The sequence below is a fragment of the Girardinichthys multiradiatus genome, chromosome Y, assembly GCF_021462225.1.
Source record: "Girardinichthys multiradiatus isolate DD_20200921_A chromosome Y, DD_fGirMul_XY1, whole genome shotgun sequence".
Taxonomy (NCBI): domain Eukaryota; kingdom Metazoa; phylum Chordata; class Actinopteri; order Cyprinodontiformes; family Goodeidae; genus Girardinichthys; species Girardinichthys multiradiatus.
In genome coordinates this window covers 13,080,498-13,107,871 of record NC_061818.1, presented here as the reverse complement: position 1 = coordinate 13,107,871, position 27,374 = coordinate 13,080,498, and the positions used below count along the sequence as shown (strand labels likewise).

The window sequence follows — 27,374 nt, the reverse complement described above, 5'->3', positions numbered from 1 at the left end:
GCCACACGCGCAGTAATTATTGGTCGCTGATTGGTCCAACACTGGAACCCTTTGATTGGCTGGTTTGTTTGGTTGATGCTGTTGGAGAGTAACAGACAAATATCATGAAGTCTGATTGGTAGTTAGCGCCCTGAAGCTGATCACTGTGCAATAGCTGTCTCTTTTGCTACTTTGACACAATGAAATGTAAATTGTAAAATAGCTGACATCTTGGTGTCGTAAAGGCGAAGGTTTTGTGTTGTTTTAATAGTTCAACTTATCTATGATGGGAGTGCTTTTCTAAGGGAGTTCATTACGCTTCCTGCAATGGCTCCACGTATATCAGTGGCTGCAGCTATATTCCCCTGAGAGTTGTTTCCTCCGAGCGCTGGCAGAACCTGTGAGCATAGACGGTTATAAACTGAGCTATCTATGTAGCAGTAAAACATGGACGGATGGACCTCTGTCGTTATTTCGGAAAATGACCGCTCCATCTCCGAGGGTGAGTACATGCTAGGGCACGGACTTGGAGGTGAGACCCGGAAAGCGGCGGACGGAGAGCCGCGGAATGCGGCAGCGAGGATGGAGGACATGGGCGCAGAAGCAGCAGCATCGGTGGGGTTCGGGATTAGTGGAATAGGGGAAGGAAAAATGGTTTTGGGTCGAGTCGGGTCGAGAGAGGACAAAGAGCACAGGTATCTGCACCTTTTGTGGGAACCGGGGCGAGGTGAGCTCGCTCCGGGTGGTGTGGCGAGCAGGCTGGGGAAGATAGCGGGGAGCAGAGCCAGGAGACACCAGCGAGCCGTGCGGAACCTTGGTCCTATGGGGAAAGACATTTACGGTAAGCGGACAGGTCTCCACTGAGCAATGGACCTGATTTCAACATCGAGGCTAAACGCGGATAACATTTAGACATGGTTAAATGTTATGTCTATACCTAGCCTTAGCTTTAATAAAAAAAAAAAAAAAAAAAAGATTCACAAAATAAAACACATAAATCAGGCAAAAATACCAGACAATACACATCAAAACTAGACAGTTTAATTTGATTCAGGCTGAATATATATAATCCTGTCTTCAGTTGTCATTGTTCAATACTAATGTAGGGGGAAAGCTGGCATTTAAGAGCTAAAATTCAGAGAATAGTGGAAAATATATCCACTAAATATTTGCATATTTGCATTGTACAGGTGAATGAAAGCAACATGCATTTTAATCTAGAGTGGCTGTGCTCTGATAACAAGATAACAAGATCCCTTACTGATATCACTTCTGTCTAGCTCCTCTGCTTTTTTCCATGCCTGTCAGTTTCAGGTGTTCTATGTTGTTATGACAAGTGGTGGTCCCACTTGTATCCCACTAAAACTTATCAGGCCAGAGGTGGCATACAGGTCCTTCTCAAAATATTAGCATATTGTGATAAAGTTCATTATTTTCCATAATGTCATGATGAAAATTTAACATTCATATATTTTAGATTCATTGCACACTAACTGAAATATTTCAGGTCTTTTATTGTCTTAATACGGATGATTTTGGCATACAGCTCATGAAAACCCAAAATTCCTATCTCACAAAATTAGCATATCATTAAAAGGGTCTCTAAACGAGCTATGAACCTAATCATCTGAATCAACGAGTTAACTCTAAACACCTGCAAAAGATTCCTGAGGCCTTTAAAACTCCCAGCCTGGTTCATCACTCAAAACCCCAATCATGGGTAAGACTGCCGACCTGACTGCTGTCCAGAAGGCCACTATTGACACCATCAAGCAAGAGGGTAAGACACAGAAAGAGATTTCTGAACGAATAGGCTGTTCCCAGAGTGCTGTATCAAGGCACCTCAGTGGGAAGTCTGTAGGAAGGAAAAAGTGTGGCAGAAAACGCTGCACAACGAGAAGAGGTGACCGGACCCTGAGGAAGATTGTGGAGAAGGGCCGATTCCAGACCTTGGGGGACCTGCGGAAGCAGTGGACTGAGTCTGGAGTAGAAACATCCAGAGCCACCGTGCACAGGCGTGTGCAGGAAATGGGTTACAGGTGCCGCATTCCCCAGGTCAAGCCACTTTTGAACCAGAAACAGCGGCAGAAGCGCCTGACCTGGGCTACAGAGAAGCAGCACTGGACTGTTGCTCAGTGGTCCAAAGTACTTTTTTCGGATGAAAGCAAATTCTGCATGTCATTCGGAAATCAAGGTGCCAGAGTCTGGAGGAAGACTGGGGAGAAGGAAATGCCAAAATGCCTGAAGTCCAGTGTCAAGATATTGTGAAGAGAACGTTGAGGTCAGGCGCTTCTGCCGCTGTTTCTGGTACAAAAGTGGCTTGACCTGGGGAATGCGGCACCTGTAGCCCATTTCCTGCACACGCCTGTGCACGGTGGCTCTGGATGTTTCTACTCCAGACTCAGTCCACTGCTTCCGCAGGTCCCCCAAGGTCTGGAATCGGCCCTTCTCCACAATCTTCCTCAGGGTCCTGTCACCTCTTCTCGTTGTGCAGCGTTTTCTGCCACACTTTTTCCTTCCCACAGACTTCCCACTGAGGTGCCTTGATACAGCACTCTGGGAACAGCCTATTCGTTCAGAAATTTCTTTCTGTGTCTTACCCTCTTGCTTGAGGGTGTCAATAGTGGCCTTCTGGACAGCAGTCAGGTCGGCAGTCTTACCCATGATTGGGGTTTTGAGTGATGAACCAGGCTGGGAGTTTTAAAGGCCTCAGGAATCTTTTGCAGGTGTTTAGAGTTAACTCGTTGATTCAGATGATTAGGTTCATAGCTCGTTTAGAGACCCTTTTAATGATATGCTAATTTTGTGAGATAGGAATTCTGGATTTTCATGAGCTGTATGCCAAAATTATCCGTATTAAGACAATAAAAGACCTGAAATATTTCAGTTAGTGTGCAATGAATCTAAAATATATGAATGTTAAATTTTCATCATGACATTATGGAAAATAATGAACTTTATCACAATATGCTAATATTTTGAGAAGGACCTGTACAGTTGTGGGTGCTGAGAGTTGGGTGCTCAGGCATTTTAGCACTGCTACTACTGACGGCTCTGCTTTGCACAACCAGCGTTCAGCTTGCAGGCAGAAGATAAGGCAATACCTTTCTCTCATAGTTGATTGGAGCGATTAAAAGCATTAAGTATATGACCCTTCTCAGAAAAACGTAGAACTAGCAAGTATTGATCTGATGCTCATTGATCAAGTTGCATGGTTGGATAGATTGATTCCAGTGTTTTTGAGAAAACAAACTGTGTTTAAAAGTGGCCATTGTCAGCGTAAAATAACTCATGGCTCAGTGTTTGTTAGCCGTGTGTACTGTGAAAACAAGTTTCCCCTGTCCAATGGCATTCTTTGTTTGCTAACATCAAAAATGAAAGGAGAGAGCCTATATAATCAAATGGAAGAAAGGAACATAATATTAAAAAGGGGCAATAACAAGATACAAAAATAAAATGGAAATTGAAATACCAAAGTTGGTTTTGTTGTCAAATTCTTTTGGTAAATGCTTTTTTTTTGTCGTTCCAATCAGAATTAGACTCTTTAAAACAATCTAAATTTTTTAGAGTCTTGGTATAATGTTAAACTATTTGTTTTTGGTCTAACCAGCCTAAATGTTTAACATTTTTAAATGCATTCAAGACTTTTTAAAAACACTGAAATAGCCCTTTAATTTAACACTAAGATGAAAAGCCTCAAATTTCGGCCACATGAAGTTCATGAAATCATAATTCCATCTCCATCTTCTTTCCACAGCTGCTAAAAGAATGAGGGAAGCTGCCAACAGCAATGATATAGACACAGGTATGAGTGATGTGGTGATACAGTTTAATTGTTTGGCAGTAGTGTAAAGAAACGATTAAGGGTTTTTCTGTTTTATTTTCCGTCAGTGCGAAAGCTCCTGCAGGATGACATAGACCCCTGTGCTGCAGATGACAAGGGCAGGACAGCTCTTCACTTCTCATCCTGCAATGGCAATGATGGCATCGGTAGGTTGGTGACAGCTGGTGACTGCAGCCCCTTTTAAGTGTGCATCCCCCTTAATAAAGCAGTAATAAGATGTGCAAACACATGGATATTCTTCTCTTGTTTTAGTGCAGCTGTTGTTGAGTTATGGTGCTGACCCCAACCAGAGAGACAGCCTGGGAAATACCCCTCTGCACCTGGGTAAGACAGCCCTCCTCCTGACCTGTAAAAGCTGTAGTTACTGTGGTTGATGATGCCTGAGTACGGTTTTTACTGAGCAGCTCGGCGCTGCCTTTCTTAAAGGTCAACCTACGTACAAAATGCCAAAGCAATGATTCAGTAATATTGTCTTAAACCAGATGTATTTTTGAAATTTGTTTTACTCATTTCATCCTGTATTTCTCCAGCGGCCTGCACCAACCACGTGCCTGTAATCACCACATTGCTGAGAGGAGGTGAGACCTTTGTAGAAGAGTTAAACACTTGAGTTTTACTCAGTTGAACAAAAACTGCAAGCTAATTAGTTTTATAGTTTACCCGAAGAGGTACAATGTTACCTGACTTTTACCTTGTGAGAATTACAGATAGGCCTGGCTGTGCTACTGATGTGAAAACTTAACGGCTACAAAGGGCCATCAGCATTGTTTCTGCTGAACAATTCAGGGTCATTTTAGAAGCTGGAGGGAAAAGTATTTAATTGATTTAAATATTTATTGTTCTGGACAAGAACAAAAACACAAAATTTGGTATTGAAAAATATTTGTTCTTTCTGACTTTATTACTCCATCCATACATCCATCCATCCTTTAATCCATCCTTTAATCCAACACTTAAAATTATGTTTAAGGTAATACAAAGACTGGAAAGTGTTAGCCTTCTATCTGATTTTACAGTAAATGACATAATCAAAGGTTCAGTGGATTTTCAAAGAAAATTGATCAAGTTCCTTTTTAGTCTAAAACAAAAGCTTTTGTCAATTCTCATCAGGAGCTCGCGTGGATGCCCTTGACCGAGCAGGCCGGACCCCGCTGCATCTAGCCCGCTCCAAACTTAACATTTTGCAGGAAGGAGAATCACGCAGCTTGGAGACCCTCAGAGGAGAAGTCACTCAGGTACATGAGGCCATAGTTGGATTTGTAAATCGCAGTTGAAAGTGTCGTCTCTACCGTTGATTAACTTTTACCTGTCATTTTCCCCTGCAGATAATTCAAATGCTCAGAGAGTACCTGAACCTAATGGGCCAAAGTGAAGCGAAAGAGAGACTGGAGCACATTTCAACGCAGCTGCAACACACACGCACCAGAGAGCAGGTGAGAATTAGACAGCCACCAGGTGATTGCATCATGTGTGGGTTTGTTTTTCATTTAATAATAAACTTCTAATAGGTTTGGTTTTTCTTCATCAATCCTTAAATGCTTTTCTGTTTTCTCTCTCAGGTGGATGAGGTGACTGATTTGCTGGCTAGTTTTACATCACTTAGTCTACAGAAACAGAACCTGGATGCTAGGTAGAAGATTAACTGAACACAGAGCTGACCTCCAGCTCCTTTTTAAAACTGCCAAGGCTCTAATTGTCTGTGTACATCCATAAGGGCACAGGTCTAACATCAGACCGGGATTGGCTGTCATTGTTTATTTAAATGACTGCTATAGACAACAGCTCTGCGCCTTTTTGTTTTAACCCAGGCAAGAAAGCTTTAACAACAACGTTTCTCCTGAAGTTTTCTGAATGGGTTTTCTAATAATACTGGGATTGTAAAGTTGTCAACTTGATACGAAACCCATTGATGTTATGGTTAATATGTTCTGACTTTTTTAATTCCAGAAAAAAGTCCTGTTGATAAATCTCAGAAAAACCACAGATGCATCAATCAAAAAGTTTTGTGGCTCTGAGATTTTTTTTCAAACTTCTGACCCACTGATTCTAATTTCTTTATAAGTACTATATTTATTATAATTTTTGGATAAATTAAAAATATTAACTCCTCACAACAGTTTTGATATAAGTAAAATTCTCTTTAATACAGCTTAATTCTTTGAGGTCATTATATGACAAATACATCTGTACAAATAAAGCAAACTCCTTTTATAATACTCACTTCTTTTTTTTTTTTTGCATTTGCAGAATGTGGAAGTGCACAATGAAATATATTTTTTGCATTCAATATAAATTGCAACTGTTTCCAAAATAATATTTGAGTGAAAAAAAACCTTTGATTTACTGCCAGATGTGTCAGATTGTTAAATCGTTCCTACATTTATTGTAACTCTGTACTGGAGCCTTAAGAAGTCTTTCTGTGATTGCTCAGTAAGTAGTTCCATTAGAACTAGAGCTAACATCATACTGGGTCTATGTGTGAGAAATGGGAGAGAAAGAGAGAACAGTCAGTGTTACTAAACTCTACAGTTAAGCAGGAAGTCATTATTTAATCAACAAAGACAACCTAATTACAGAGATGACATTTTAAGCTGTTTTCCCCATCCTATACTAGGAATTAGCACAGTTAGCGTTACCAACTTCAGTCTCTGTGTGTATTTCCTAGATAACGTATACCCTAACCTTAAGTAAGAAGACTTCTAACATTTCCAAATCTAGCGTGTTCCATAACAGATAGAATCTAGATTTTAAAAAGAGCAACTTTAAGTCTTCTTCTCTCAAGAACAACTAATACATTAAAGAGGGTCGTCAGCATGACCTGTTAGCGCTTTTGCATGGTCGGTTAACTGATCGGGAAAAAGATACGATTGGTCGGTCATAATTATTGGCTCGGCAAGTGTAAAGTCAGCCAATTCCTGTCACCATTTACTGGTGCATCTCTTAGAAAAAGTCATTCAGAGGATAGGTAAAAAACTGAAAACAGGAGTCCAATGTAACTGAGATAAGGTGGAACCATGGCTTTTGTATAAGAGACTGTTTATTCAAATACTGTCCATGAGCTCACTCGTTCTCGTTTTGCCTTATGTTCATTGAATATACTGTGATAATTACAGGACACAGTGGGTTAACAGTTTTAACTGGTGTATCTTGTTTTCTTGTCAAAGTGTCTTTTTTTAATTGCCTTATTTTTTTTTAACTGTGCACAATTACTCTTTGTGAACTTTGTTGTAAAGAATGTTTTGCTGTTCGAAATTATTATGAACCAATAAATCAATACGTTGGCTGCGATTGTGGGATTCTGTCTATGACAGCTTTATTTAAAATGATATTTATATTAACCGGATAATAAATGAAAACACTTGTAATATGTCATTGTGAAAAGTTGAAAACAAAACATTAGCGGATGTATATTTAAAAGTTCCACATTTCTCACACGCTGATTGGCTGCGTCAGCAAAGCCACGCCTCTCCACAGGCGAATTGTTGTCTGCTGATAATAAAGATGGCGAGAGGACCCGCGTAAATTGTAGATCTCAATTGAGGTATTAAAATTTAATAAATGCGTTTTCTCTCACCTTTCAGATCTTGTAATATACATATATTATTGAGCAACAGAAGATAAAAATACAAATGAGATGAATGCATGTTTGCCGCGTTGTTTGGTCCACTTACAGCTAGCAAGGCCTAGCTTTTAGGCAAAGCCTCAGTGTTTCCTGAGTCGCCCTCACCGGTCAGCTGACTGCAAACTGGCCTAGAGGGTCGCAATGTGCTGCATGTGCCGGACAATCAGCGTCTAAGTGAAAAGGAAGGGGGTGTGTTTATGTATCTTTGCGAAAGGAGGCGGGAATAGTTTAGCTAAAAGTTTGGTACTGGTTTGAAAATGATGCTTCTGTAATACAATCCCATTGCTAATATTTTCCCTGATTTAGTCACACTTGTCCGTCTTTAAGTTTGTTTTTTGATCCATCCTGCTTGGAATCTGTTTAGAATTGACTCAGGGCAATGACAGAAACGTCTCCAGTCAGAATTGGCCTCACTTGTTCTGTTGACTTTAGTTAGCATTTTATTTGTTTCCTTGACAAGTCTTTGTTCTAATTTTAGGACTGTCAACATCCCAAAACACGAAAAGGGGTTGACTAGGAGGAAACCATGGCATATGAGGAGTTAAAGGGTAAAGAAGACATTGTTTATGTCACTCTTCATTGTATTTTAGCTCTGACTATCTATGGTGTCTACAGTTTATTCGACTAATACACGCTGGTTTTATTTAGCCTCTTCTATGTAATTGCAGTGCATGGGCACAATTCTACAGTGCTTTGCAATAGTCTCAATAACCATTGACCTCTTACCACGTTTTCTCATGTTACATATATTGGCTTGAATGGATTGTATGTAAAAGACCAATGCTGAGATGCACATCATTTTACTATTTGTTTTATTCCTTGAAAAAAAATCTGAAAAGTGCGTCATGCATTTATTTTCACCTTTCTTTACGCTGACTCCTAAAACAGAGTCCAGTGTAATTTATTCTCCGTATACATACAGTTGTTCAATGCAGTCATCAGAAGTTGTCAGAGAACATTTTGATTAAACAGCATCATGAAGACCAAGGAGCACACCAAAGAGATCAGGGCTAAAGCTGTGGAGAAATTTAAGGCAGGGTTAGGTTATAAAACAATATCCCAAGCTTTGAACATCTCAAAGAGCTCTGTTCAATTCATCATCTGAACATTTAATTACTATGGACATTACTATCAGAGAAGTACTGAATGTCTTTGGTCCTACGTGAAACACCATGTGTGGCAGAAAACTAATCCTCCATGTCATCCTGACAAATCCACATGGTGATGGCTGCATCATGCTGTAGGGAGATGTCTACAGCAGGGACACTGGTCAGAATCTAAATGCAGGGCAGGTCCATTAGAAAGCTTGTTAGAATGTTAATACTTTTGCAAAGCGCTGTAAATACAGCCTTGTTCTAAAGTTGTACAAATGAATCACAACGTGAGTGTCATATTTTAGAGATGGGGTCAGATGGAGGCCTCGTTGCTGGTCGTAGCCAGAGGGAGAAAAGGAGGTCCTACAAGGATTTGTTACGAGAGGAAGAAGAGATTGCTGCAGAGGTCCGAAAGTCATCCAAAAAACGTCCAAAGGTATGTGATTTCTCTTTTTATTCTAAATGTTTGTGTTAATGCTTATTACAGTGTTATAAAATGTATTGTGTCTATTCAAATAAGGATTCAGAGCTTTTCATGCTGGGAGGGGACTTCCACAAGAAGAAGAAGAAACACAGTGACGACCACTATTACCGGGGTGACAAGTTATACTTCTAAAAGCATGAGAAGATGCAATGTCTTGCTAAGGTTTTAATATATATACCTTTAACTGTGTGACATTACAACCAATAGCTTTAAGGTATTTTATTTAAATTGTATGTGATTTAACAATGTTTTGCATTTACAAATTTCCACTTAATAACTGGATTTTGTTGTCTTTGTCAGATCATGATGGTTTAGGCCCACCTCCTCATAAGAAAAAGCATAAGTCTGTAGAGCGCTTTCCACCTCTTTCTTCACCCTCTTCATTGCTCCCGGCAGACACCGCAATGGGCCTCCTGCAGGCCATCACCTCTCCAATGGCTACAGGTTCGGACCCCAGCCCCCACTTGCACAAGAAACCCTCTTATCCCACCTTCTCGTCGCATTCCTCCAAGGACCGCAAACGTGAGAGCAGCGGAAGCAAAGGGAGCCACTCCTTATCGCACTCCCGCCCCATGTCTCTGTTGTCATCGTCTTCTTCTTTTAAGAAGCATTCTTCCTCCAAGTTGTCGCTGTTTCACGGCGGAGCTCCCAAAGAGGAACCCCTTACGTTGCGTGAGGCAGACGGGCTGAAAATGAAGCTCATCATGTCGTCAGAGAAAGAGGAGCCGGAAAGCTTTCCAATAACGCCACACTTATCCAAAGTTAGTGTGAAAAAAGAGAAGGACAGAGAGAGGATGCAGCCGTCAAAGTCGCCCAAGAAGAAGCTGCTGCAGAACAGAGACCCGCTGCCTGTAGTGGGGAAGGAGGTGGAGGTAGAAGGTAACGAAACTACATGTTCCAAGATGGAACACACATTTTGATCAATCAGATCCACACAGTTTAGGCTGCAACATATAGTAATCTCTATATGAAGCCTTGGTTTTCTTTTGAACGCTAAATTCTCTCCTCTCCAGGTCATTATGGAGGTGGCGTGGGAGATGAGAGTTCTTCATCTGGGGCAGAACTGGAGGCTGGGGAACTGATAATAGACGATTCATATACACACCTTTCAAAAAAGAAAAAGAAGAGCAAGAAAAGCAAGAAGAAAAAGGACAAAGAGAAAGACAGAGACAAGGACAAAAGTGGGAAGGACAAGAAGCACAGCAAAAGTTTTGGAGGTGTGTTCACATTTATTCCTCCGCTTGCGTTCGTAGGTTTATTTGGTAGAATAGATGATTTATGGTTCACTTTGTACATCTTTGTACAAGAGCTACACGTTTCTGTTACCCACATCAGTTTATACACTATTGAGCATGGTTATTAAAAGACACCTATTTTTATTAATACAAACTGAAACAAATTAGTCCTGATACTGGATGTGCGTCAGTCAAAGGGGACCTAAGCTGCATCCCTGGGACAGAGATGTGATACTACACCAGAAAGGAGGAAACGGACATGGAACATCATGGGCTTCTCTCAGAATAATAACCTTGAGTAAAATTTGCCCAGTTTTGCATGACTTACACTAAAACTCAAAACTAAAATGTAAAACATCTTCAAGCAGCATTGCTTTTATTCAGTACGGAAAAGCAACAAGTATTCATACGGCTGTTAAAATTATTTAACAGAAATGAATACAGTTATAATGTTATCTGTGACATTATTTTGTTGGTACTTTGATTTTCAGACATCGAGTTAAGCCTAAATTTCAAATAAATAATAGCTAAATTTGGTAGTAGTTTTCAATAGTTCTGCTATTATAGAGTAAATCTGGGAATGTAATAAGCAGATAATGGCTGATGAATAGGTTGGATTATCTGCTCCTGTAACCAGCCTGCAGTCAGCTGCTTGTAGCTTGGTAATTGCAGTTTAAAATCAACATTACCTTTTGTTTCTACAGGATTGTAGTTTTGGTCAACTTTGAGCAGTCGGCCAATGGGCGTTTTGGACCGACCATACGCCCACTCATATCCACTGGGGGCTGTTTAGTATCCACGTTGAAAAACAATGATTTAGGGTCATTTTCTTAATAATCTACTGATAGTATGCGGTGTGGAAATGTCAGTATGTGCTCCAATAAATAATATCTTATCAGCAGAAGGTTATTTTGGATAAACCTCTTATATTGCATAATAGTCAAGTGAATTAAACGGGGATAAGAACCAAAAGAAATTCAGAAAGGCTGTAATTAGGGATGTACCTATTTTGTTATTTTCAGGTATTCATTAAAAGAAAGGCAGTTTGTGACAGTGGAAATCTCTTTATTTTGTTTAAGATCACAGTAGCTGAATATTCTGAGTAAGGTGTTTATTGTGTTCATCAGAGACAGCCTGGGGGAAGAAACCGTCTCTGTGGTGGCTGGTTTTTGCAAATAGCTCTCTGAAGCCCCGACCTAAAGGTGAAAATCTAAAAAGCATGTGTCCAGGGTGTGTGGGATCTGCAGAGATGTTAGCTTCCCTTTTCCTGACTCTAAACCCGTACAAGTCGCCGGGTGTAGGGAAGGCCAGCTCTGATGATCCTCTATGCAGACCTAATTGTTCATTGTAGTGTGGACCTGTCCTGTTCTGTGGATGAGCCAACCCACACAGTGATGAACAAAGGAAACTCCAGGCCCTTGCAGAGGTTATGCGTGGCAGCATTTAGCCACCCTGATGAGGCCGAAATGTGGGTAGCGAGACCGAGACGCAGAGTCTGACCCAGTGGTACTGCCCCGGGGCGTGGAAGGTTGTGCTTCTTGCTGATCCTGAATCAGACCAATGACAGTGGTGTCATTTGCAAACTTCAGGAGTTTCATTGATGGGTATGCTGAGGAGCAGTCATTTATGCACAGAGAGATGAAGAGTGGGGAGAGAACACACACCTGGGGGGCGCAACTTTTTTGGGCAATGGTTCTTGTGCAGCAAAAGATGCTTTCCAGCCTCACTTGCCACTGACAGGTAGTGGTTGGCACTGAGAGCTGGATGAGTTTCTGGTGAAGGATGTCTGGGTTCATGGTGTTGAAGGCTAAGCTGAAGTCTACTAACAGGATCCTGGCATACATCCCTGGGTGGTTGAGCTGGAGTCCCAAGTTGACTGCATTTGCCTACCTATTTTCCCGGTACGCAAACTGCGTTGTTCAGCAGAAGGCATGTGATGTCCCCCTGCGGGACCCCAAGCAATTTGCAGACACCATCATTGTGCTGTCCGTGTCTATCCTAATATTTAGACAGATGGCGAGAGCCGTCTGGGAGGTTTACTACCTCTCTGTTGCAGATACAGGAGCTTTACTGACCTTTTGAGGTTGCTCTCAAACATCATTGTCATAAAGTTAACTTGTTAGCATTAGTGCAGCTAGCATGTGGCTTCATTCAGCATTTGTTATTGTTAGCAAAGTTTAAAACTTCTAGCAGCACCTCATTGTTTTGTTCAGGTAAGGCTGCAGGTAGGGGAGAGGCTGAGTGCCTCTGATAGTACAGCACTGCTGCTGGAAGAAATGCGACAGTTTGGGGACATGAGCAGGGCCGTAGCCAGACTTTAAAAAGTACTGTGGTTCGGATCTCTGTGTCCTCAATGGTAGCTACGGCCATGGACATGAGAACAAGTCAGTTTGTATTGTTTTTAATTCATTTTTTGGTATCAATTATATCAAAAAATGTATTGTTTTGACAAGTTTACATTGGTAATGGTTCGTTTACATGTACAAAATGGAAATAGGAGATAATAAAATGCAAATGTATGGGTATGAAACTGGAATTAGCAGAACCGTTTCCACACCATGACTGTGTTTTTCTTGTTATGTTTTGTTTTGCAACTAGAAATATTTCCAAATAGACAGGTTAGGTTTTTTCTTGTGATTACGGTGCAAATGTAATGCTCTTCTTTCTTTCAGTTTCATAAATTAAACAGCAGTAAAACATTAGGCTAATTGTGTATACACCCCTTTCCTATATATCACTACTTTTTTTCATTATTCTAGCTTGCACTTTTCTTTCATTCAGGCCTCCAGAGCTCATGCTGGAATGTCTCCATCCCACTAATAAAACCTGACATAAATTGGTTTGAATTCTAAGTTCATGAACAGCACTCTTGACAAACACCATAGTCTTAAACATTTACAAGCTATGATAAGGACTGATAGTAAAAAGGAAAGACACTGAAAGGTAGGAATAGGATGATGAGCGTTCACAAACTCAGAAATGCTCAGTACTGCAAACCCCAGTTTAAAAGTGCTGAATACATTGAAGCACTTCTTCCCTTCAGAGCCCCTTAGTTCTAATGTAAATGAATGCAGCAGAGCAGCAAAGTGGAACGCCTTCCTGTCTGACTTTAGCTGTCCTTGTACCCTTAGTCGTACGTGAGCACATTGCAGGGGGTACGTGTAAACATTTAATATTTTATTTCCAAGATGAAGGTAAATGTTATCAGTTAGTAGGGATACTTTTTGGATGTGTGATGCTTTATTAGGACCCAGGTGCAAAATACACTAAGCTTTTATCAACCAAAAGAGCAAAATGGGCACAATAAAACAACCACAGGTGGGAAAGACTAGAGCAGGGATGTCCTTGCTGTTCACATTGACGACGCTCCGCCACCAGGAGAGAGGGAGAAAAGTAACAGCTGTTTCCACTCTGCCTCCAGATCTATCAAAGCGTATCAAGAACAACCAGACTCAGGTGTCTTATCAAAGCTCAGTTAAATGATGCCTACAAAGTAAAACTGATATGGTGAGCCTGAATATTACGTTTGTTAAGTGTTCTGTAGCAGACTTCTTTAAGTTTAGATGTTTATTGGGGACTTATTCAAAAGAGCTCCAGTTTTTTGTTACAACAAAGGCAGGTTTATTATTTATGTTGATTTTGTATTTATTTAAATAGTTATTTTCATGGCAACAGAATTATCTTTATGTTTAATTTGAGCTGAAAATAAAAGTTAAGGAGATTAAATGAAATGATTTTCACTTAATAATTGGTACGTTCTATTTTTGTGAACAAGTTTGACTGAGTGGGTACACAAGTCAAAAAAGATTGGGAACCACTGTGCTACATGACAACCAGTAATACTTTTACTATGGATGACAAAAAGCAGTAAGGGCGAGACACGCTACTTCAGGAGTGACCTCTATTGAAAGCTCATCTTTGTGTCATTTTCACCAGAATCTTCAAGAAGCCACAGCCACTCCCATCCTACTGTCAGCCATAGTGCTGTTGGCCCAATGTATGCTATGAGCAAGCCCATCACCCCTCACCATCAAGGCCATGATGGAACAACAGAGAAGAAGAAGAAGAAAGAAGATAAAGACAGAGAAAAGCATGATAAGGATAAAGAAAAGGTTTGACTTGTTAAGTTTTAGCTCTGGTTTTTCCAGCTGAAAATAATTTCTATGCTTTGTGTGTTGTTTTCCTCTCTTATTGAGTGTTTTTTGTTATTCATCTAGACCAAGAAGAAGACGACGACAGCATATCAGGTGTTTTGTAAAGAGTACAGGGTCAACATAAACGCTGAGCAGCCAGGTTTAGGTGGGTAAAGTGTTCTTGCACAGACATTATTCCTTCAGATTTCTCTGAAAGATGTGTGTGTCTAATCTGCAGATTTTGGCGAGCTAAGCAAGAAGCTGGCAGAGGTGTGGAAGGCCATGCCTGAGAAAGACAAACTAGTAGGTTTTTGTGTTTCTTGAAGTCATTAAACACATTGCAGGATGAGGTTAATTTCAGTATGTTCCAGGTCTGGATAAGTGAGGAAAAAACATTTATATTTCCAGGCTTCATTCTTCATTCGTTGTCTAAATGTTCAGTCTTAGGTTGATTTTTGGTTCAAAGTACTAGCACTAAAGATATATATGCTGTAAACTAGTAGGGAACCTTGATGTTTATATTTTAAAAAAGAGCAAGAAGGAGTGAAAACCTATATAGGGAGTCTGACACCTACCACACTACTGAGTGTTAAAGTGATCTGCCTTCCTCTCAGGTTTGGAGGCAGAAGGCCCAGTACCTGCAACACAAGCAGAACAAAGCTGAGGCCACCACTGTGAAGCAAAAGCCCTCCAGTGAGGGCAAAACCAAAGGTACCTTGGATGTGTTCTTTGTAGGATTGTAGCTAACAGTGTGAATGCTACAAAGAATTCAAACTGTTGGCAGTGTGAATGCTACAAAGTATTCACACTTTTGGAACAGTGTGAATGCTACAAAGTATTCACACTTTTGGAACAGTGTGAATGCTACAAAGAATTCAAACTGTTGGCACAGTGTGAATGCTACAAAGTATTCACACTTTTGGAACAGTGTGAATGCTACAAAGTATTCACACTTTTGGAACAGTGTGAATGCTACAAAGAATTCAAACTGTTGGCACAGTGTGAATGCTACAAAGTATTCACACTTTTGGAACAGTGTGAATGCTACAAAGTATTCACACTTTTGGAACAGTGTGAATGCTACAAAGAATTCAAACTGTTGGCAGTGTGAATGCTACAAAGTATTCACACTTTTGGAACAGTGTGAATGCTACATAGTATTCACACTGTCCTAACCCTTTTGTGTACGTTTTGCTCTCTAACTACTTTGGTTTTTATGCTATTTAAACCCTTCAAATATCAAAAGATTCAGCTGTTTCAGGACATGCCAGCTTTCACTTCTGCTGTTTCTAACTTTTATACTGTTTAATTATCTACCTTCTAGACCAGGTGTGTCCAATTCCAGTCCTCGAGGTCCTGTATGTTTGCAATTTATCTTTGCTTCAGCACACCTGATTTCCATTGATGGATGATTACCAGGCTTTTGCTGAACTGCAATCAGCTTAATCAGGTGTGTTAAAATAGGGACAGATCTAAAGCATGCAGGACACCGGCCCTTGAGGACCGACCTTGGACACTCTTGTTCTAGACAATATTCTATTTCCCATAGAAAAGAATGGGGATGGTTTTTGAATCAAACACCTTGTACTCTTTCAAGGTTCATTGTTAAAGTGTGCATGGGGTTTCAGCTAGAAACCCCATGCACACTTTAAAAGTGCAACAAAACACTGGGCTATAACTAAGAGCAGTATTAGGATCACCTGGATAGGCTTACCTGTTTTAGGTTTAAAGTCGAAAAAACAAGGAAAAGTCAAAATTGCACTAGCACTAAAGCCATGCAACAATCATGCCTTTTGTAAATGAGCTTGAAATCGGTAATAAAAAAGAAAAGCAAACCTGTCCAAACAAGCCAACCTTTTTTTTTGTCCTTCAAGGCACCCTTATACTCCTTTATAATAACTGAATACTTTAGCTTTTTAATTCTCGGTTTCTGAAGCAAGGAATTCTTCTGTTTTTGGCTGTTTTATAGAAGAGTTTACCTGTTGTTGTACTCTTCAGTGATCATGTAATTTATACCAATACAATACTTTCTACGTTTATCCTATTATTGTAAAGGTTTTAATACTTTGCTGACCCAGCAACATTCTGCTTCAGTCCAGACCCATTCAGCTCATAGCATTCACACTGCATTCTTGTTATTGTTCAGCTCACTGTGTAATCTACATGCTTTTGTGTCTAAATTGTGTTTTGCCATCAGTTGTAGGAACAACAGCAGGGCTGGTGTCACCAGCCAGAACACCGGGCGCTATGTCGCTGTCCCCGGCCCGAGTGCCAGATGTTGACCCCATCGACGCGGCAGCTCACCTGCAGCTGCTTGGAGAGTCCCTGTCTCTGATTGGCCATCGGCTGCAAGAAACAGAAGTGAGTTTCTGCATCTCTGCAAGCCGGATTAGTAAAGATAAAACAAAATTAGAGCTTAGGTTTAGTATGCACTGAAATTAGTAAGGTATGTGAGTGATGCTTTGTCGTTTTAGGGGATGGTGGCAGTGTCTGGGAGTTTGTCCGTTCTTCTGGACTCCATCCTGTGTGCTCTCGGCCCGTTGACCTGCCTCACAGCACAGATACCACAGTTAAATGGATGTCCTCGAAATGTCCTGGTAAAGATGATATTCTTTAAATAATGAATATTTTATTTAATTACCGTCTTACATTAACGGTGATCCTTAATGTTTCTGCTATCTAGACAACATGCAGTGCATTGCAAAAGTCTTTATTTCCCATAAACTTTTCCAAAGTCTTTTGGGGGATTTTATGGGATAGAGCAGCATCAAATTCTTTACATATGAAGGTCTTTCGAGCAAAATAACACATGCTCTGTCAGATTAGATGGAGAACTTTTGTGAACAGCAGTTTTTAAGTATTTCCAAAGATATTCACCTAGATTTAGGTCTGGACTTTAACTGGGCCATTGTAACACATCAATATGGTTTGATCTGTATAATTCCATTGTAGCTTTGAGTGTATGTTCAGGGCTGTTATCCTGCTGGAAGGTAAACCTTCACCCAGGTTTCAAGTATTCCTCCCAACAGGATTTCTTCCAGGCCTGTATTTAGCTCCATCCATCTTCTCATCAACTCTGACCTGCTGAAGCATGATGGCACCACCGCCATGTTTCACTGTGAGGATGGCGTCTACAGATTTTCACACTTGAGCTGTGAATCTCTGTAGCTCCTCTAGAGACACCATGAGCCTCTTTATTGCTCTTTTGATCAATGCTCTTGTTGGCTGGTTTAGTTGGATAGGTTTGTGTTTTCGAGGCCTCAGACAAGCTCGTATTTATACTGAGATTAGATTATACACAGGTGGGCTAGTTTTAAGAATTAGATGATTTCTTAAGACAATTGGTAGGACCAGCTTTTATTTAGGGTACCAGATTAAAGGTGGCTCAAGATAAATTCACTCCACACATTTAAGTTTTTTTTTATTAGAATAAACGGTTTGAAAATCATCATTTTGCATCTGAGCTACTTTGCACATAAAATCCCAGTAAACGGATTGAGGTTTGTGGTTATGATGTGACAGGATAAGAAGGTCTAGGGGTATGAATATTTTTACAAGGCATTTCATTTAAAAGTGTTAGGTTCGCCTATATTTGCTGGTTCCTAAAAGTTATCTCTTTTCTTCTGTCAGTCAAACACATTGGACAACATTGCCTACATCATGCCCGGTCTGTGAGGACCCTGAAACGGAGTAATGTGGCATCAAAGCAACCAAACTGACTGGAAGGGTCTGATCCTGGAGAGGCCTTCGAAGTTTAACTTAAGCCACTGCTTGGGATCTGAAGATCTGGATATTTCTAGTTTCAACATGTTTTTAAAGTGTATTTTTTTAGATAATATCTCAAAATTTTGTAATTGCTGATTTTAAATCAAACCTTTTATTGTATATGTTTTGTTCTTATGTTACTGTACAGGTGTCTGTTGAGTTTTTGGCATTGACTAGGATTTAAATTGTATGATTGTAGTTATCTTAATTAGTTGTTTTTTTTTTTACTAAAACGTGTAAAAATTTAAACTGTTGTTTTATGCACTCATCAGTCTAGGAAATATTTCTCTCGTGAACATTTACAATGTTAAAAGTACTTGATTTTTACTCATGTCGTTGGTGCAGCATTTAGGTTTTTACTGTACTCGGACATTTAGGAAGTGTTGGACAAACACAGCTCTTGGTGCAACTTCATCGAAATGAAGAGATCTTCCAATAATTTCAGTTAAAAACTGAACAAGAAGGCAACATTAAACTGTTTTAGCGACATGGATGACATGGTTTTTATGTTGCACATCAAAATATGTAAAACAGGTGATTTCCTATAAATTTAGATCATCAAAAAGGTCATTTATTCAATAAGTGACACTCATACATCATATATACTCCTTATACACAGTGATGTATATTAAGTGTTTTGATGATTATGGCCTACAGCTAAAAAAACCCAAAATTTGAGTTTCTTAGAAAATTTAAATATTACATAAAACTAATGAAACATTTTTTTTTTATTACAGATGTGTGCCTATTTGAAATATGTCCATGTTCTCTGCGTTATAAGCATTCAATCTTGGCCTTTTCCCCATGAATTACTACCATCAGTGCATGTGGCATGAACCTCAAGCAGCTGAGGTGTGTAAATAAAGAGCATTTATTCTCTGAGCAGTATAGGGGGTATTTCAATTAAAGTTCTTTTTGAATTAACGTAAGAAGTGATTGTAGATTTTGGACTCTAAAGAATCTGCAAGACTATAGGACAGTATCATCAGCACAAAGATTGAATTTAGAATTATTAGAAGATTTAATATTGATTTAAATGGTGAAAATAATTGTTCCGAGGACAGATCCCTGGGGAATACCTTCAAAAGGAGGAAAATTAGAATGCTGAAAATGTCCTATTTTAACACATTAATCTTTCGTGAACCAGAGGCAGGTTATTTTGTCCAGACCTATTGAGAGCAACTGATGAAGCATTTTCTAAAACTGAAGTTATGCAAAACCAGTGTGGCAGCAGAATTGGTGCTCCGAAAGCCAGCATGGAGCAGTTAATCAGTTAGTGAATAGAAACGTTTGAAGTTACTAATTTACAAGTGAATACAGTATTTATGCTTAACAGGGCTGTTTTGAGATTGGCGGTAATGATTTATATCAGACTTGTTGGCTGATGTTTTTATGCAGAGGCAGAACATGGGCTGTCTTACAGATTTGGGGAATGCTGCCAAAAGGAAATGCTTGAATCAAGCATGAGATAAATATTCTGAAACCATCTGGGCTGAAAGGTTCGGTGCAAAAGGTTCTAATTCAGCAGAAGTACATGGATGCTGGAAAGAGATGGCTTTCCAATAAACCTCGTGGCTTATTCTGTGGACTGTTGGACATGAAGTTGGCCATAAAATTACATTTCTTAATTGTAAATCGGTGTTATTTCACATGAATTTCATTTTTGAGTTGAATTCCTAAAATAAACGAACATTTCAATCGTATTCTGGTTCATTATGACGCATAATGAAGCAGAGCTCTGGCGTCATCAGCAGATGGCGCTGTGCTCGCCTCTGGAGTCCAGACTGTCAAGCCTGAGTCAGCCTGCAGGAATTAGGAAGTCTGATCTAACACTGACAGCAGCGAAGCAGGAGCGGAGATGGCAGCGTCCGCCTCACAGTCCGGTAAGACGGAGCGCCCTGTTGTTTTTATTCAGGTTTAATAATAAGAGTAATGGCGGAGGAGTGGGTGGGTGGGAGCTGCTTGCTCTGCTGCGCGTCTTTGCGGTTCCTGATGAGGGAAGAAGGTGGCAGTTGCCAATGGCCGCGTCACTTCTCGGAAAATCCATTCTGAGAAAACGAGTTGTTTCTACACACGCTTATACACTATCAGAATAAACCGAGCGCAAAGTCAACAACAGGTTATCTTTTGGTATTATCTTATCATGCCTGCATGTAGTAATACGGTTAAAGTGAGTCAGACAAACTTTGCAGAGTTCACGCACTGTTTGAGACGACAACAACACAGTGTGATTAAGTATGGGTGTCGGTTTTTCTTCGCAGAGCTGAGGCTGGTGGTTCTGGGCCCGATCAAGGCAGAGAATAGAACTGCAGTCTGCTCCATCCTGGGCCTGGAAGACAACCAACAGGGCACAGATGCTCAGGAAGTTCAGGAGTGCACCAGACACAGGGGGCAAGCTGCTGGGAGGCAGGTAGGAAGGAAGGAATGACTTACATCTCCTCAGATCACTGAAAACAAACGTGCATTTCATAATATTTTTATAATTTATATACTTTATGCAGCTACTGTTAACATAACTAGTTGTTTTTCTTTTTACTTTTAGTGGATTCCAGCTACTCTTGGGCTTGCAAAAATATTGAACTTTTTTACATTTTGTCACATTACATCCACAAACTTCAGTGTATATTATTGGGATTTGATGTGATGGACCAAAACAAAAAACCTGGAAAGTGTGGTATGGATTTTTTTTTCTCCCCACCCCTTTTATGCTCATACCCCTAAATAAAATCCAGTGCAACCAACTGTAATCATGAATGAGTACAGAGTCCATCTGTGTGTTGTTTGATTTCAGGATAAATCCAATTGAACGCCTCAGATGATTTTTAGAGAACAGAAATTTAACATTACTCATCACCGTGAACGTGTAATTCTAATGGTGAGACATGGCGAATGCTGCATCATGCTGTGGGGATGGGAAGACTTATGGAGCAAAATATAGGACAGTCCTGGGGGGGAAAAAAAACATGTTAGACACTGCAAAAGACTGATGGCGACAAGGGTAATGACTCTAAATATGCAGCCAGAGCTACAATGGAATGGTTTAGAAAAAGCAAAATTAATAATAATAAATTTAATAATACATAATACAAACCAGTATTCTTCGTTATGTCAAAGACCAACACAAAGTAGAGCACAGTTGTGATTGGAAGAAAAATAAAGGTGTCCAAATGTTTTTGTGAATAACACGGTGGTGGAACCATCATGTTTTGGGGATATTTCTCCTGAGCACGGAGAGGGAAGCTGTTCTTAAACAATGGTTCTACAAAACTTATATATGTACTTCACATGTTTCAGATTTTATTTAGCAAACAAAATGATAACCCTTCATCTTTGTCCTTTCGCTTCTCAGTTATGAACCACTCTGTCTTAGTCTGTCTCCTAAAATCCCAATAAAATACTCACAAAATATAATTTTCTATGTGTTCAGATTATTCCAAACACATAACTGTAAATCATAGAAATTGTTCTCTTGTGCAGACTCAGAATGTTCGTACAGCATTGGTTCACCCTGTAACTGACACTCTCCCTCCTTGTAGGTAGTGGTGGTGTCCAGTCCAGCCTGGTACAGCTCGGCCTGTAGCCCAGAGGAGAGGAGGACGCATATTTCCTCCTTCATCACCTTATCCAGCCCTGGACCTCATGCCTTCCTGCTCTGTGTCTCATTGAATGAGCCTGCTCACGATGAATCCAAGGCACTCGACGCCCTTGCAAAACTGTTTGGCCCTGCTGCAGTAAGCACAAACACCATTGTTCTCTTCACCCACACAGAGGAGCTGGGAGAGGACGAGCCACTGGAGCAGTATATCATGACCTGGCGCAAAGACCTCCAAGAGCTGGTGGGAAGGTGTGGCGACCGCTACCATACGCTGGAGAGATGCAGCGGAGAAGCAGAAGAAGAAGGGAAAAAGGTGGAGGAGCTGCTGGAGAAGGTTGAGCAGGCAGTGAGGGAGAGCGGTACCAAGCACCTCAGCTGCCCTCTCTACCAGGAGGCTGAGGACAGGGTGAGGCAGCGGCAGATAGAGATTATAAGGCAGAGGAGGGGGGAAGAGCTGAGTGACAACACATCGTCAAACTCACAACCAGAGGTGACAGAGAAAGAAATGGAAGCAGTCAGGGAAGAGGCAGAGAGAAGCACTCGTGATTTTGATTTGGATGTAGATAGTATTTTCCCTTCTGGTAACAGGGTCTCGCCTTCCTCTGCCACTCCCTCCTTTCTTTGGGGCTTATGGGAGAAGCTGATGGGCTGGATCAGGTGGCTGCCCACTCTAGTAAGAAGGGAGGCTCTGTTCGGGTCCCTGGTGGGTCTGTTTGTAGGCGGGCAGATCGGTGGCACGGTTGGAGCCACTGTGGGTTCTGTGGCTACTGAAGTGAGCAGAAGGAAAACAGAGAAAACTAAATAACAGGTGCACCTTCAACTAATTTTAGCTGTTTTACAAAACTATGCGCTTACTGAGTAACACTTGGTAAAAGAGTCAGTTTCACAGTGGTGCTTGAAAGTGTTTCTGCATAAATATGACCTAAAATACATTGTCACATCAGATTATGGTTGGCGAAAGTGCATCACTGTAATCCATGTTAATAACTTTGGTCCAGAGTTGAAGCATGGTGGAGGAAGTGTCATGATTTGGGTAGAATCTGTTGAATCTAAACCAGGATGGTTTGTTAGTTGGATCATTTCTGGATTATACCTGCAAATTGCACAGGAAAATATCTCTAAGCCTGGGCACACAATACATTGGAACAAAGAATGTTTTAAAAGACAAATAATAAATGTTTAATATGGGAAATCGCTAGCTGTCCAGGGTGGAAGAGCAAATTCTCCAAGTTGATGACAGATTGGCAGAAAGGAAAGCATCTACCACAGATACAGCTGCAGTTTCCACAATTTGTAACATTTCAACCACACACATTTTATTGCTTTATTGGGTTTTCATGTGATGGGCAAACACAAAGCGGTGCATAACTGTGAAGTGGAATGAATATTGTACACGATTTTCAGATTTTTTTCTTTACAAATAAAAATCTGAAAAGTCTGGTGAACTCACAATGCCGTCACATTTGTTCTATTATCATTGCAATGACACTAAAAGTGACAAAAAAAAGTTGTCACAAAGTATTCTTTTTGATACCTTCTTTCAAAACGCAGTTTTGTTTTTTTTTGCCGTTTATGTCACTGCATACAAATACTGCTTAAATGGGACATATCATGCTTTTAAATCCTTCCTTTTCACACTTAAATCATTCAGTTGTGGTATATATAAAGTGGAACTGCGATGCTTTGGTCTGTTATTGTAGCTCCTTGTTAGTGTAGCTCCACAGGCCCCTCTTTTACCCCTGTACTGAGGTGCTCGTTTTGGTGCTGTCTCTTTAAATGCGACGGAAGCACTTCGCAAGCCGCCCCGCTGGAGGTCAAAGAGCGTTCCACTTTAACCCGTTAAGCCGTTTTTGTAGTTTGATAACAGAGATACAATTATCTAGCGGCGCAGAAACAAGAAAAAAACGGCAAAAACAAACTGTTTATGTAATAATAATAATATTCAAAACGCAGGAGCTAAAAGCAGCACACAGACCTAAAATAAGCAGAAGACACGATGCTACTGCTTTCAAAACAATAGCCAGGACGTCATATCCACACAGTAAATTCATGTCTAAAATAAAGTTTTAGACATGAATATTTATGTATGAAGTGAACCGAGTATAATCATTCTCTCTTATTTTTATCACTGGGTTCCTCTACTTCTGTGGAAACATGATAGCATTTTAGGTCATATTTGAGAAATATCCAATTATTTAGAAGCCTATTGACCCTTTCAAGCACTACAGCATCTCTGATTACCGTTACCTACCAAAAACCATTAAATTGCTCTGTCATTCTTCTTTCTGCAGCTTATATGGGAAGTTTGGTGTTTTTTAGCTTGGTGTTTGTTAGCTTTAAAAACTCTTATTGGCTGGAGAAGTTTAATGGTTGTGTAATTTACTCTCAATTAAAGCTGGAGAAAAGCTTATTTCTTTCTGTGAAACAATTTCTCTGAGGGTTTTCCCAATATCACGCACACGCTTCAACATGTGCACGCTGCTTTTATTTTTTTTCAAATTGCAAACTATCACATCATATGAAATTTTATAAATGTGCATATTTAAGGGAAAAAAGTGCTCTCCTTGTGCATTCCTATCACTGATGCCTCTGCTATTAAAGTAGGTTTCAAAGTATGCAACAGTTCAGACAGGCTAAACCTAGATACTTTTTTTGTTTTGTTCAGCTCTGCATATTTGTGGTTCTTCATGATATATAATCTTTGCAGCGGAGCTCAGGTAGCAAAATATTGCTGTTTACCATTAATTTATAAATAATAAATACATACCACTACAGTGAGGGGATTGTAGGAGTTTCTCTAGCTCATCTGGGTAAAAGGATCATACACTTTAAGATTATATCCATCATTTTCTGTTCATTGGGGTTTTAACTTGCCAAATAGGTCCTGATGTTGTTCACTAATCTTCCTCTGCTGCCACAAGGAGCTCCACCTGGGACGCCAACTCTCCACTACATAGCCTTGTGCCTTGTTACTGTTGTTCAAGCACTTTTTACTTACTTGATACATTGGAAAAGTATTGAAGTATATATTTTTTTTCATTACAACCTAAACTTTATTGTGTTTTTTGGGATTTTATTCAATAGATTTATGTAAAGGAAAGGAAAGGAAAATTATGTTTTACATGCATTTGTGTTCAGCTCCCTGTGAGTCAATGCTTTGTAGAACTACGTTTTAATGCATTTACAGCTGCAAGTGTTTAGATGTATGTCCCCACCAGTTTTGCACATATAGAGACATTTTTACCCCATTCTTCTTTACAAATCAGCTCAAGCTCTATTAGAATGCACGCAGAACATCTGTGAACAAAATTTGTTCAAGTCACGCCACAGATTCTAACTTGGATTCTGGACTTTGGCTAGACCAATCTAACACCTGAATATGCTCTGATCTAAACCATTCCATTCTAGCTCTGGCTATACATTTAGCAAAAACATGCCCACTGCATGATTCTGCCACCACCTTGCATCACTTGCTCATTCAAGCATTTGTAGCTATGACCTCAAATATGTTTCAGACTTTTACATACAGTAAGTAAAAGTACACTGTAGATCACTGTACTCCGTCATGACTTCTGTCCACCGCTGCAGGGTGGTGGTAAAATTATCATGGTTTGGACAGAAACTGCTGGACTATGGCTTTACTTTTTGAACAATGATATTTTGATGAACGTGAGAGCACATTAAAATCACTGTCGTTGGGACGCGATATTGAGGAATGTCCACAAGGTGGCGGTGTTGATCTTTATGTAGGAGTTGACTGTGATTTTTGTTTGTTGCTTACCAAGCAAATAAAAACTGCAGATTTACCAACTCGTTGTCAGTTTTCTTGACATGCTCGATTATGTGATTAGTTTTTCTTAGTCCGTATGAAGCCCAGAACAAAGATCTTGTTTTTAATTTAAAAAGAAAATCCATTATACAGTAGAATAAAGTGAAAGACATAGTTTGTGGAGCACTGAACAAAAGGGCCCCTGCTGCCTCTGGGACACTCCTGCTTCCACTGTGATGGCTCACAGCCTTGACACTGACGTAATTGGTACTCCACTAAAACCGTCCGCAACAACCCGTCCTTACATCTCTCTTGTTCGCTCTGGGCCCTCCGTGAGCTGCTGGGCGGCCTCTGCCTCAGGAACAGCTAGGCGTTTCCGAATGTGGGTGGTCCAGCCTGGGCGGGAGGGAGAGAATTAGCTCAGCTCTCATGTTTCCCCAGAAAGAAAGAGGAGGGGGGCATAGGAGAAAGAGAGAGTGAGTGAATGGGAATACATCTGTCTTCCAGATGTGGCCTCCTCTTGTCTGGTGGTGGGGGGGGGGGGTCTTAAAAGTAAAGGAAAATTGGTGCTAAACACTTTTTTATTGTTAGGGATTATACATTCACTGTGGACTACAGTGCAAAGAGTCCACCCGTCAGGATCTGCTGCTTTGTTTTCTCTGTAAGGTACGCCAGTGAAATGGCAAACCAGAACCCCTTGAAGTTAATGTATATGAGAGAACACCTGTCCAAATATTATTTAGTATTAGTAGATGCACATCAGGCAGAAGATGGAGGGAGCGGTGATGGGACTGGGACCATGGGGAAAACTAAAGGGAAAGTTTTGCAGGGAATTGAGAGGAAAAGTAGCAGAAATCAAGGCCGGTTGCCAGAACTGGCTGCCAGTGGCACCTCTGGGACACAGTTACCCACCAAGGATGAGGGTATGACTTAATTTGTGTTTGTGTACATAATCTAAGCCAAAATCTGCACAAACACACGAGGGAGCAAACATTAACTCCCACCATATAACTTCCTCCTCCTCTCCCCTCAGAGCAGAAATGTTGCTGTAGGGCCTCACGGTCGCTCATTGGATTTTGTCCGAGCTCGTCCGGTGGGAGATGTTGGACGCCGCAGTATCTTTTTATTATCATCGCTCCCCATGGGCTGGAAAAAGACAGCGGGCCAAGGGAAAATAAACAAGATGACACACGTTTTCCTGAATGCAGCAGGCGGTTCTCTTTTCGGTTTCCACAGAAATGTTTCTGGGGGAGAGTTGGAGCACTTTTCTGATTCTATTCTAATTTTGTGTTTGTACAGTGAAGCAACTGAAAAAAAAAGGACTAAATAGGAGAGTTTTTAGATAAGACCACAAAAAAGTGCGATGAAAATATGAAAACCTCCAGCTGTATGAATACTTGTGGTAGGAAAATGTCAGTGCATTTTAAAAGGATTTTGTGACAGCTCAAAAAAAAGTAGTGCCTTATAATGAATAGGGCATTTACTTTGATACACCTAAATAAAGTCCAGTACAACTAATTGAAGTCACCAAATTAGTAAACAGTCTATCTGTGTAATTAAAGTTTTGCCTGATCAGGTTTTACTCCTAACTTATAAAATGTGTTTAATATTATTAAAGTTAAATAATACAACTTTATATCTATGTTTAGGCATTAGGAAAAAAAAAAAAAACAACTTTTAGAGTACATTTTCTTGTATGGAACATTATATTAATTGAATATCTTTATAGACAAACATGAAAAAAGCACGTGTGGCTGAATGGTGAAAAAAATTAATGCACAATATTTGAACAACTTTCTATTTTAATACATGGAAAAGCTGCTAATCTAACCTATTTATATCTAAAAACACCTT

At 40.2% G+C, this 27,374-nt stretch overlaps 3 protein-coding genes across 3 annotated transcripts; all 3 read left to right on the top strand.

The window, feature by feature from the left end:
- Positions 1-141: 141 nt before the first annotated feature.
- On the top strand, positions 142-7,111 carry LOC124864581 (ankyrin repeat domain-containing protein 54-like). Its single transcript, XM_047359417.1, has 8 exons — positions 142-820; positions 3,737-3,784; positions 3,871-3,969; positions 4,076-4,147; positions 4,354-4,401; positions 4,934-5,058; positions 5,149-5,256; positions 5,383-7,111. Exons 1-8 carry the CDS (start codon positions 427-429, stop codon positions 5,455-5,457), a joined length of 969 nt encoding a protein of 322 aa, XP_047215373.1. The 5' UTR covers positions 142-426; the 3' UTR covers positions 5,458-7,111.
- Positions 7,112-7,288: 177 nt separating this feature from the next.
- On the top strand, positions 7,289-18,649 carry LOC124864580 (HMG box-containing protein 4-like). Its single transcript, XM_047359416.1, has 13 exons — positions 7,289-7,364; positions 7,924-7,993; positions 8,845-8,975; positions 9,060-9,135; positions 9,324-9,902; positions 10,037-10,240; positions 14,195-14,370; positions 14,476-14,557; positions 14,630-14,694; positions 15,006-15,102; positions 16,589-16,752; positions 16,866-16,988; positions 18,022-18,649. The coding sequence occupies exons 2-13, from the start codon at positions 7,972-7,974 to the stop codon at positions 18,064-18,066; spliced, it is 1,764 nt and encodes a 587-aa protein (XP_047215372.1). The 5' UTR covers positions 7,289-7,364; positions 7,924-7,971; the 3' UTR covers positions 18,067-18,649.
- Positions 18,650-19,921: 1,272 nt separating this feature from the next.
- Positions 19,922-25,557, top strand: LOC124863771 (GTPase IMAP family member 4-like). The gene is made up of 3 exons (XM_047358244.1): positions 19,922-20,039; positions 20,418-20,566; positions 21,693-25,557. Exons 1-3 carry the CDS (start codon positions 20,015-20,017, stop codon positions 22,554-22,556), a joined length of 1,038 nt encoding a protein of 345 aa, XP_047214200.1. The 5' UTR covers positions 19,922-20,014; the 3' UTR covers positions 22,557-25,557.
- Positions 25,558-27,374: the final 1,817 nt, after the last annotated feature.

Excerpts from the sequence above, each read along its gene's own strand:
- LOC124863771 (XM_047358244.1), top strand. The coding sequence starts at position 20,015 with ATGGCAGCGTCCGCCTCACAGTCCG. Across the intron at positions 20,040-20,417 it reads AGCGTCCGCCTCACAGTCCG|AGCTGAGGCTGGTGGTTCTG; the intron begins GTAAGACGGAGC and ends TTTTCTTCGCAG. Across the intron at positions 20,567-21,692 it reads GGCAAGCTGCTGGGAGGCAG|GTAGTGGTGGTGTCCAGTCC; the intron begins GTAGGAAGGAAG and ends CCCTCCTTGTAG.
- LOC124864581 (XM_047359417.1), top strand. The coding sequence starts at position 427 with ATGGACGGATGGACCTCTGTCGTTATTTCGGAAAATGACCGCTCCATC. Across the intron at positions 3,970-4,075 it reads CAATGGCAATGATGGCATCG|TGCAGCTGTTGTTGAGTTAT; the intron begins GTAGGTTGGTGA and ends CTCTTGTTTTAG. Across the intron at positions 4,402-4,933 it reads CACCACATTGCTGAGAGGAG|GAGCTCGCGTGGATGCCCTT; the intron begins GTGAGACCTTTG and ends AATTCTCATCAG.
- LOC124864580 (XM_047359416.1), top strand. The coding sequence starts at position 7,972 with ATGGCATATGAGGAGTTAAAGG. Across the intron at positions 8,976-9,059 it reads CATCCAAAAAACGTCCAAAG|GATTCAGAGCTTTTCATGCT; the intron begins GTATGTGATTTC and ends TATTCAAATAAG. Across the intron at positions 16,989-18,021 it reads GATGTCCTCGAAATGTCCTG|TCAAACACATTGGACAACAT; the intron begins GTAAAGATGATA and ends TTCTTCTGTCAG.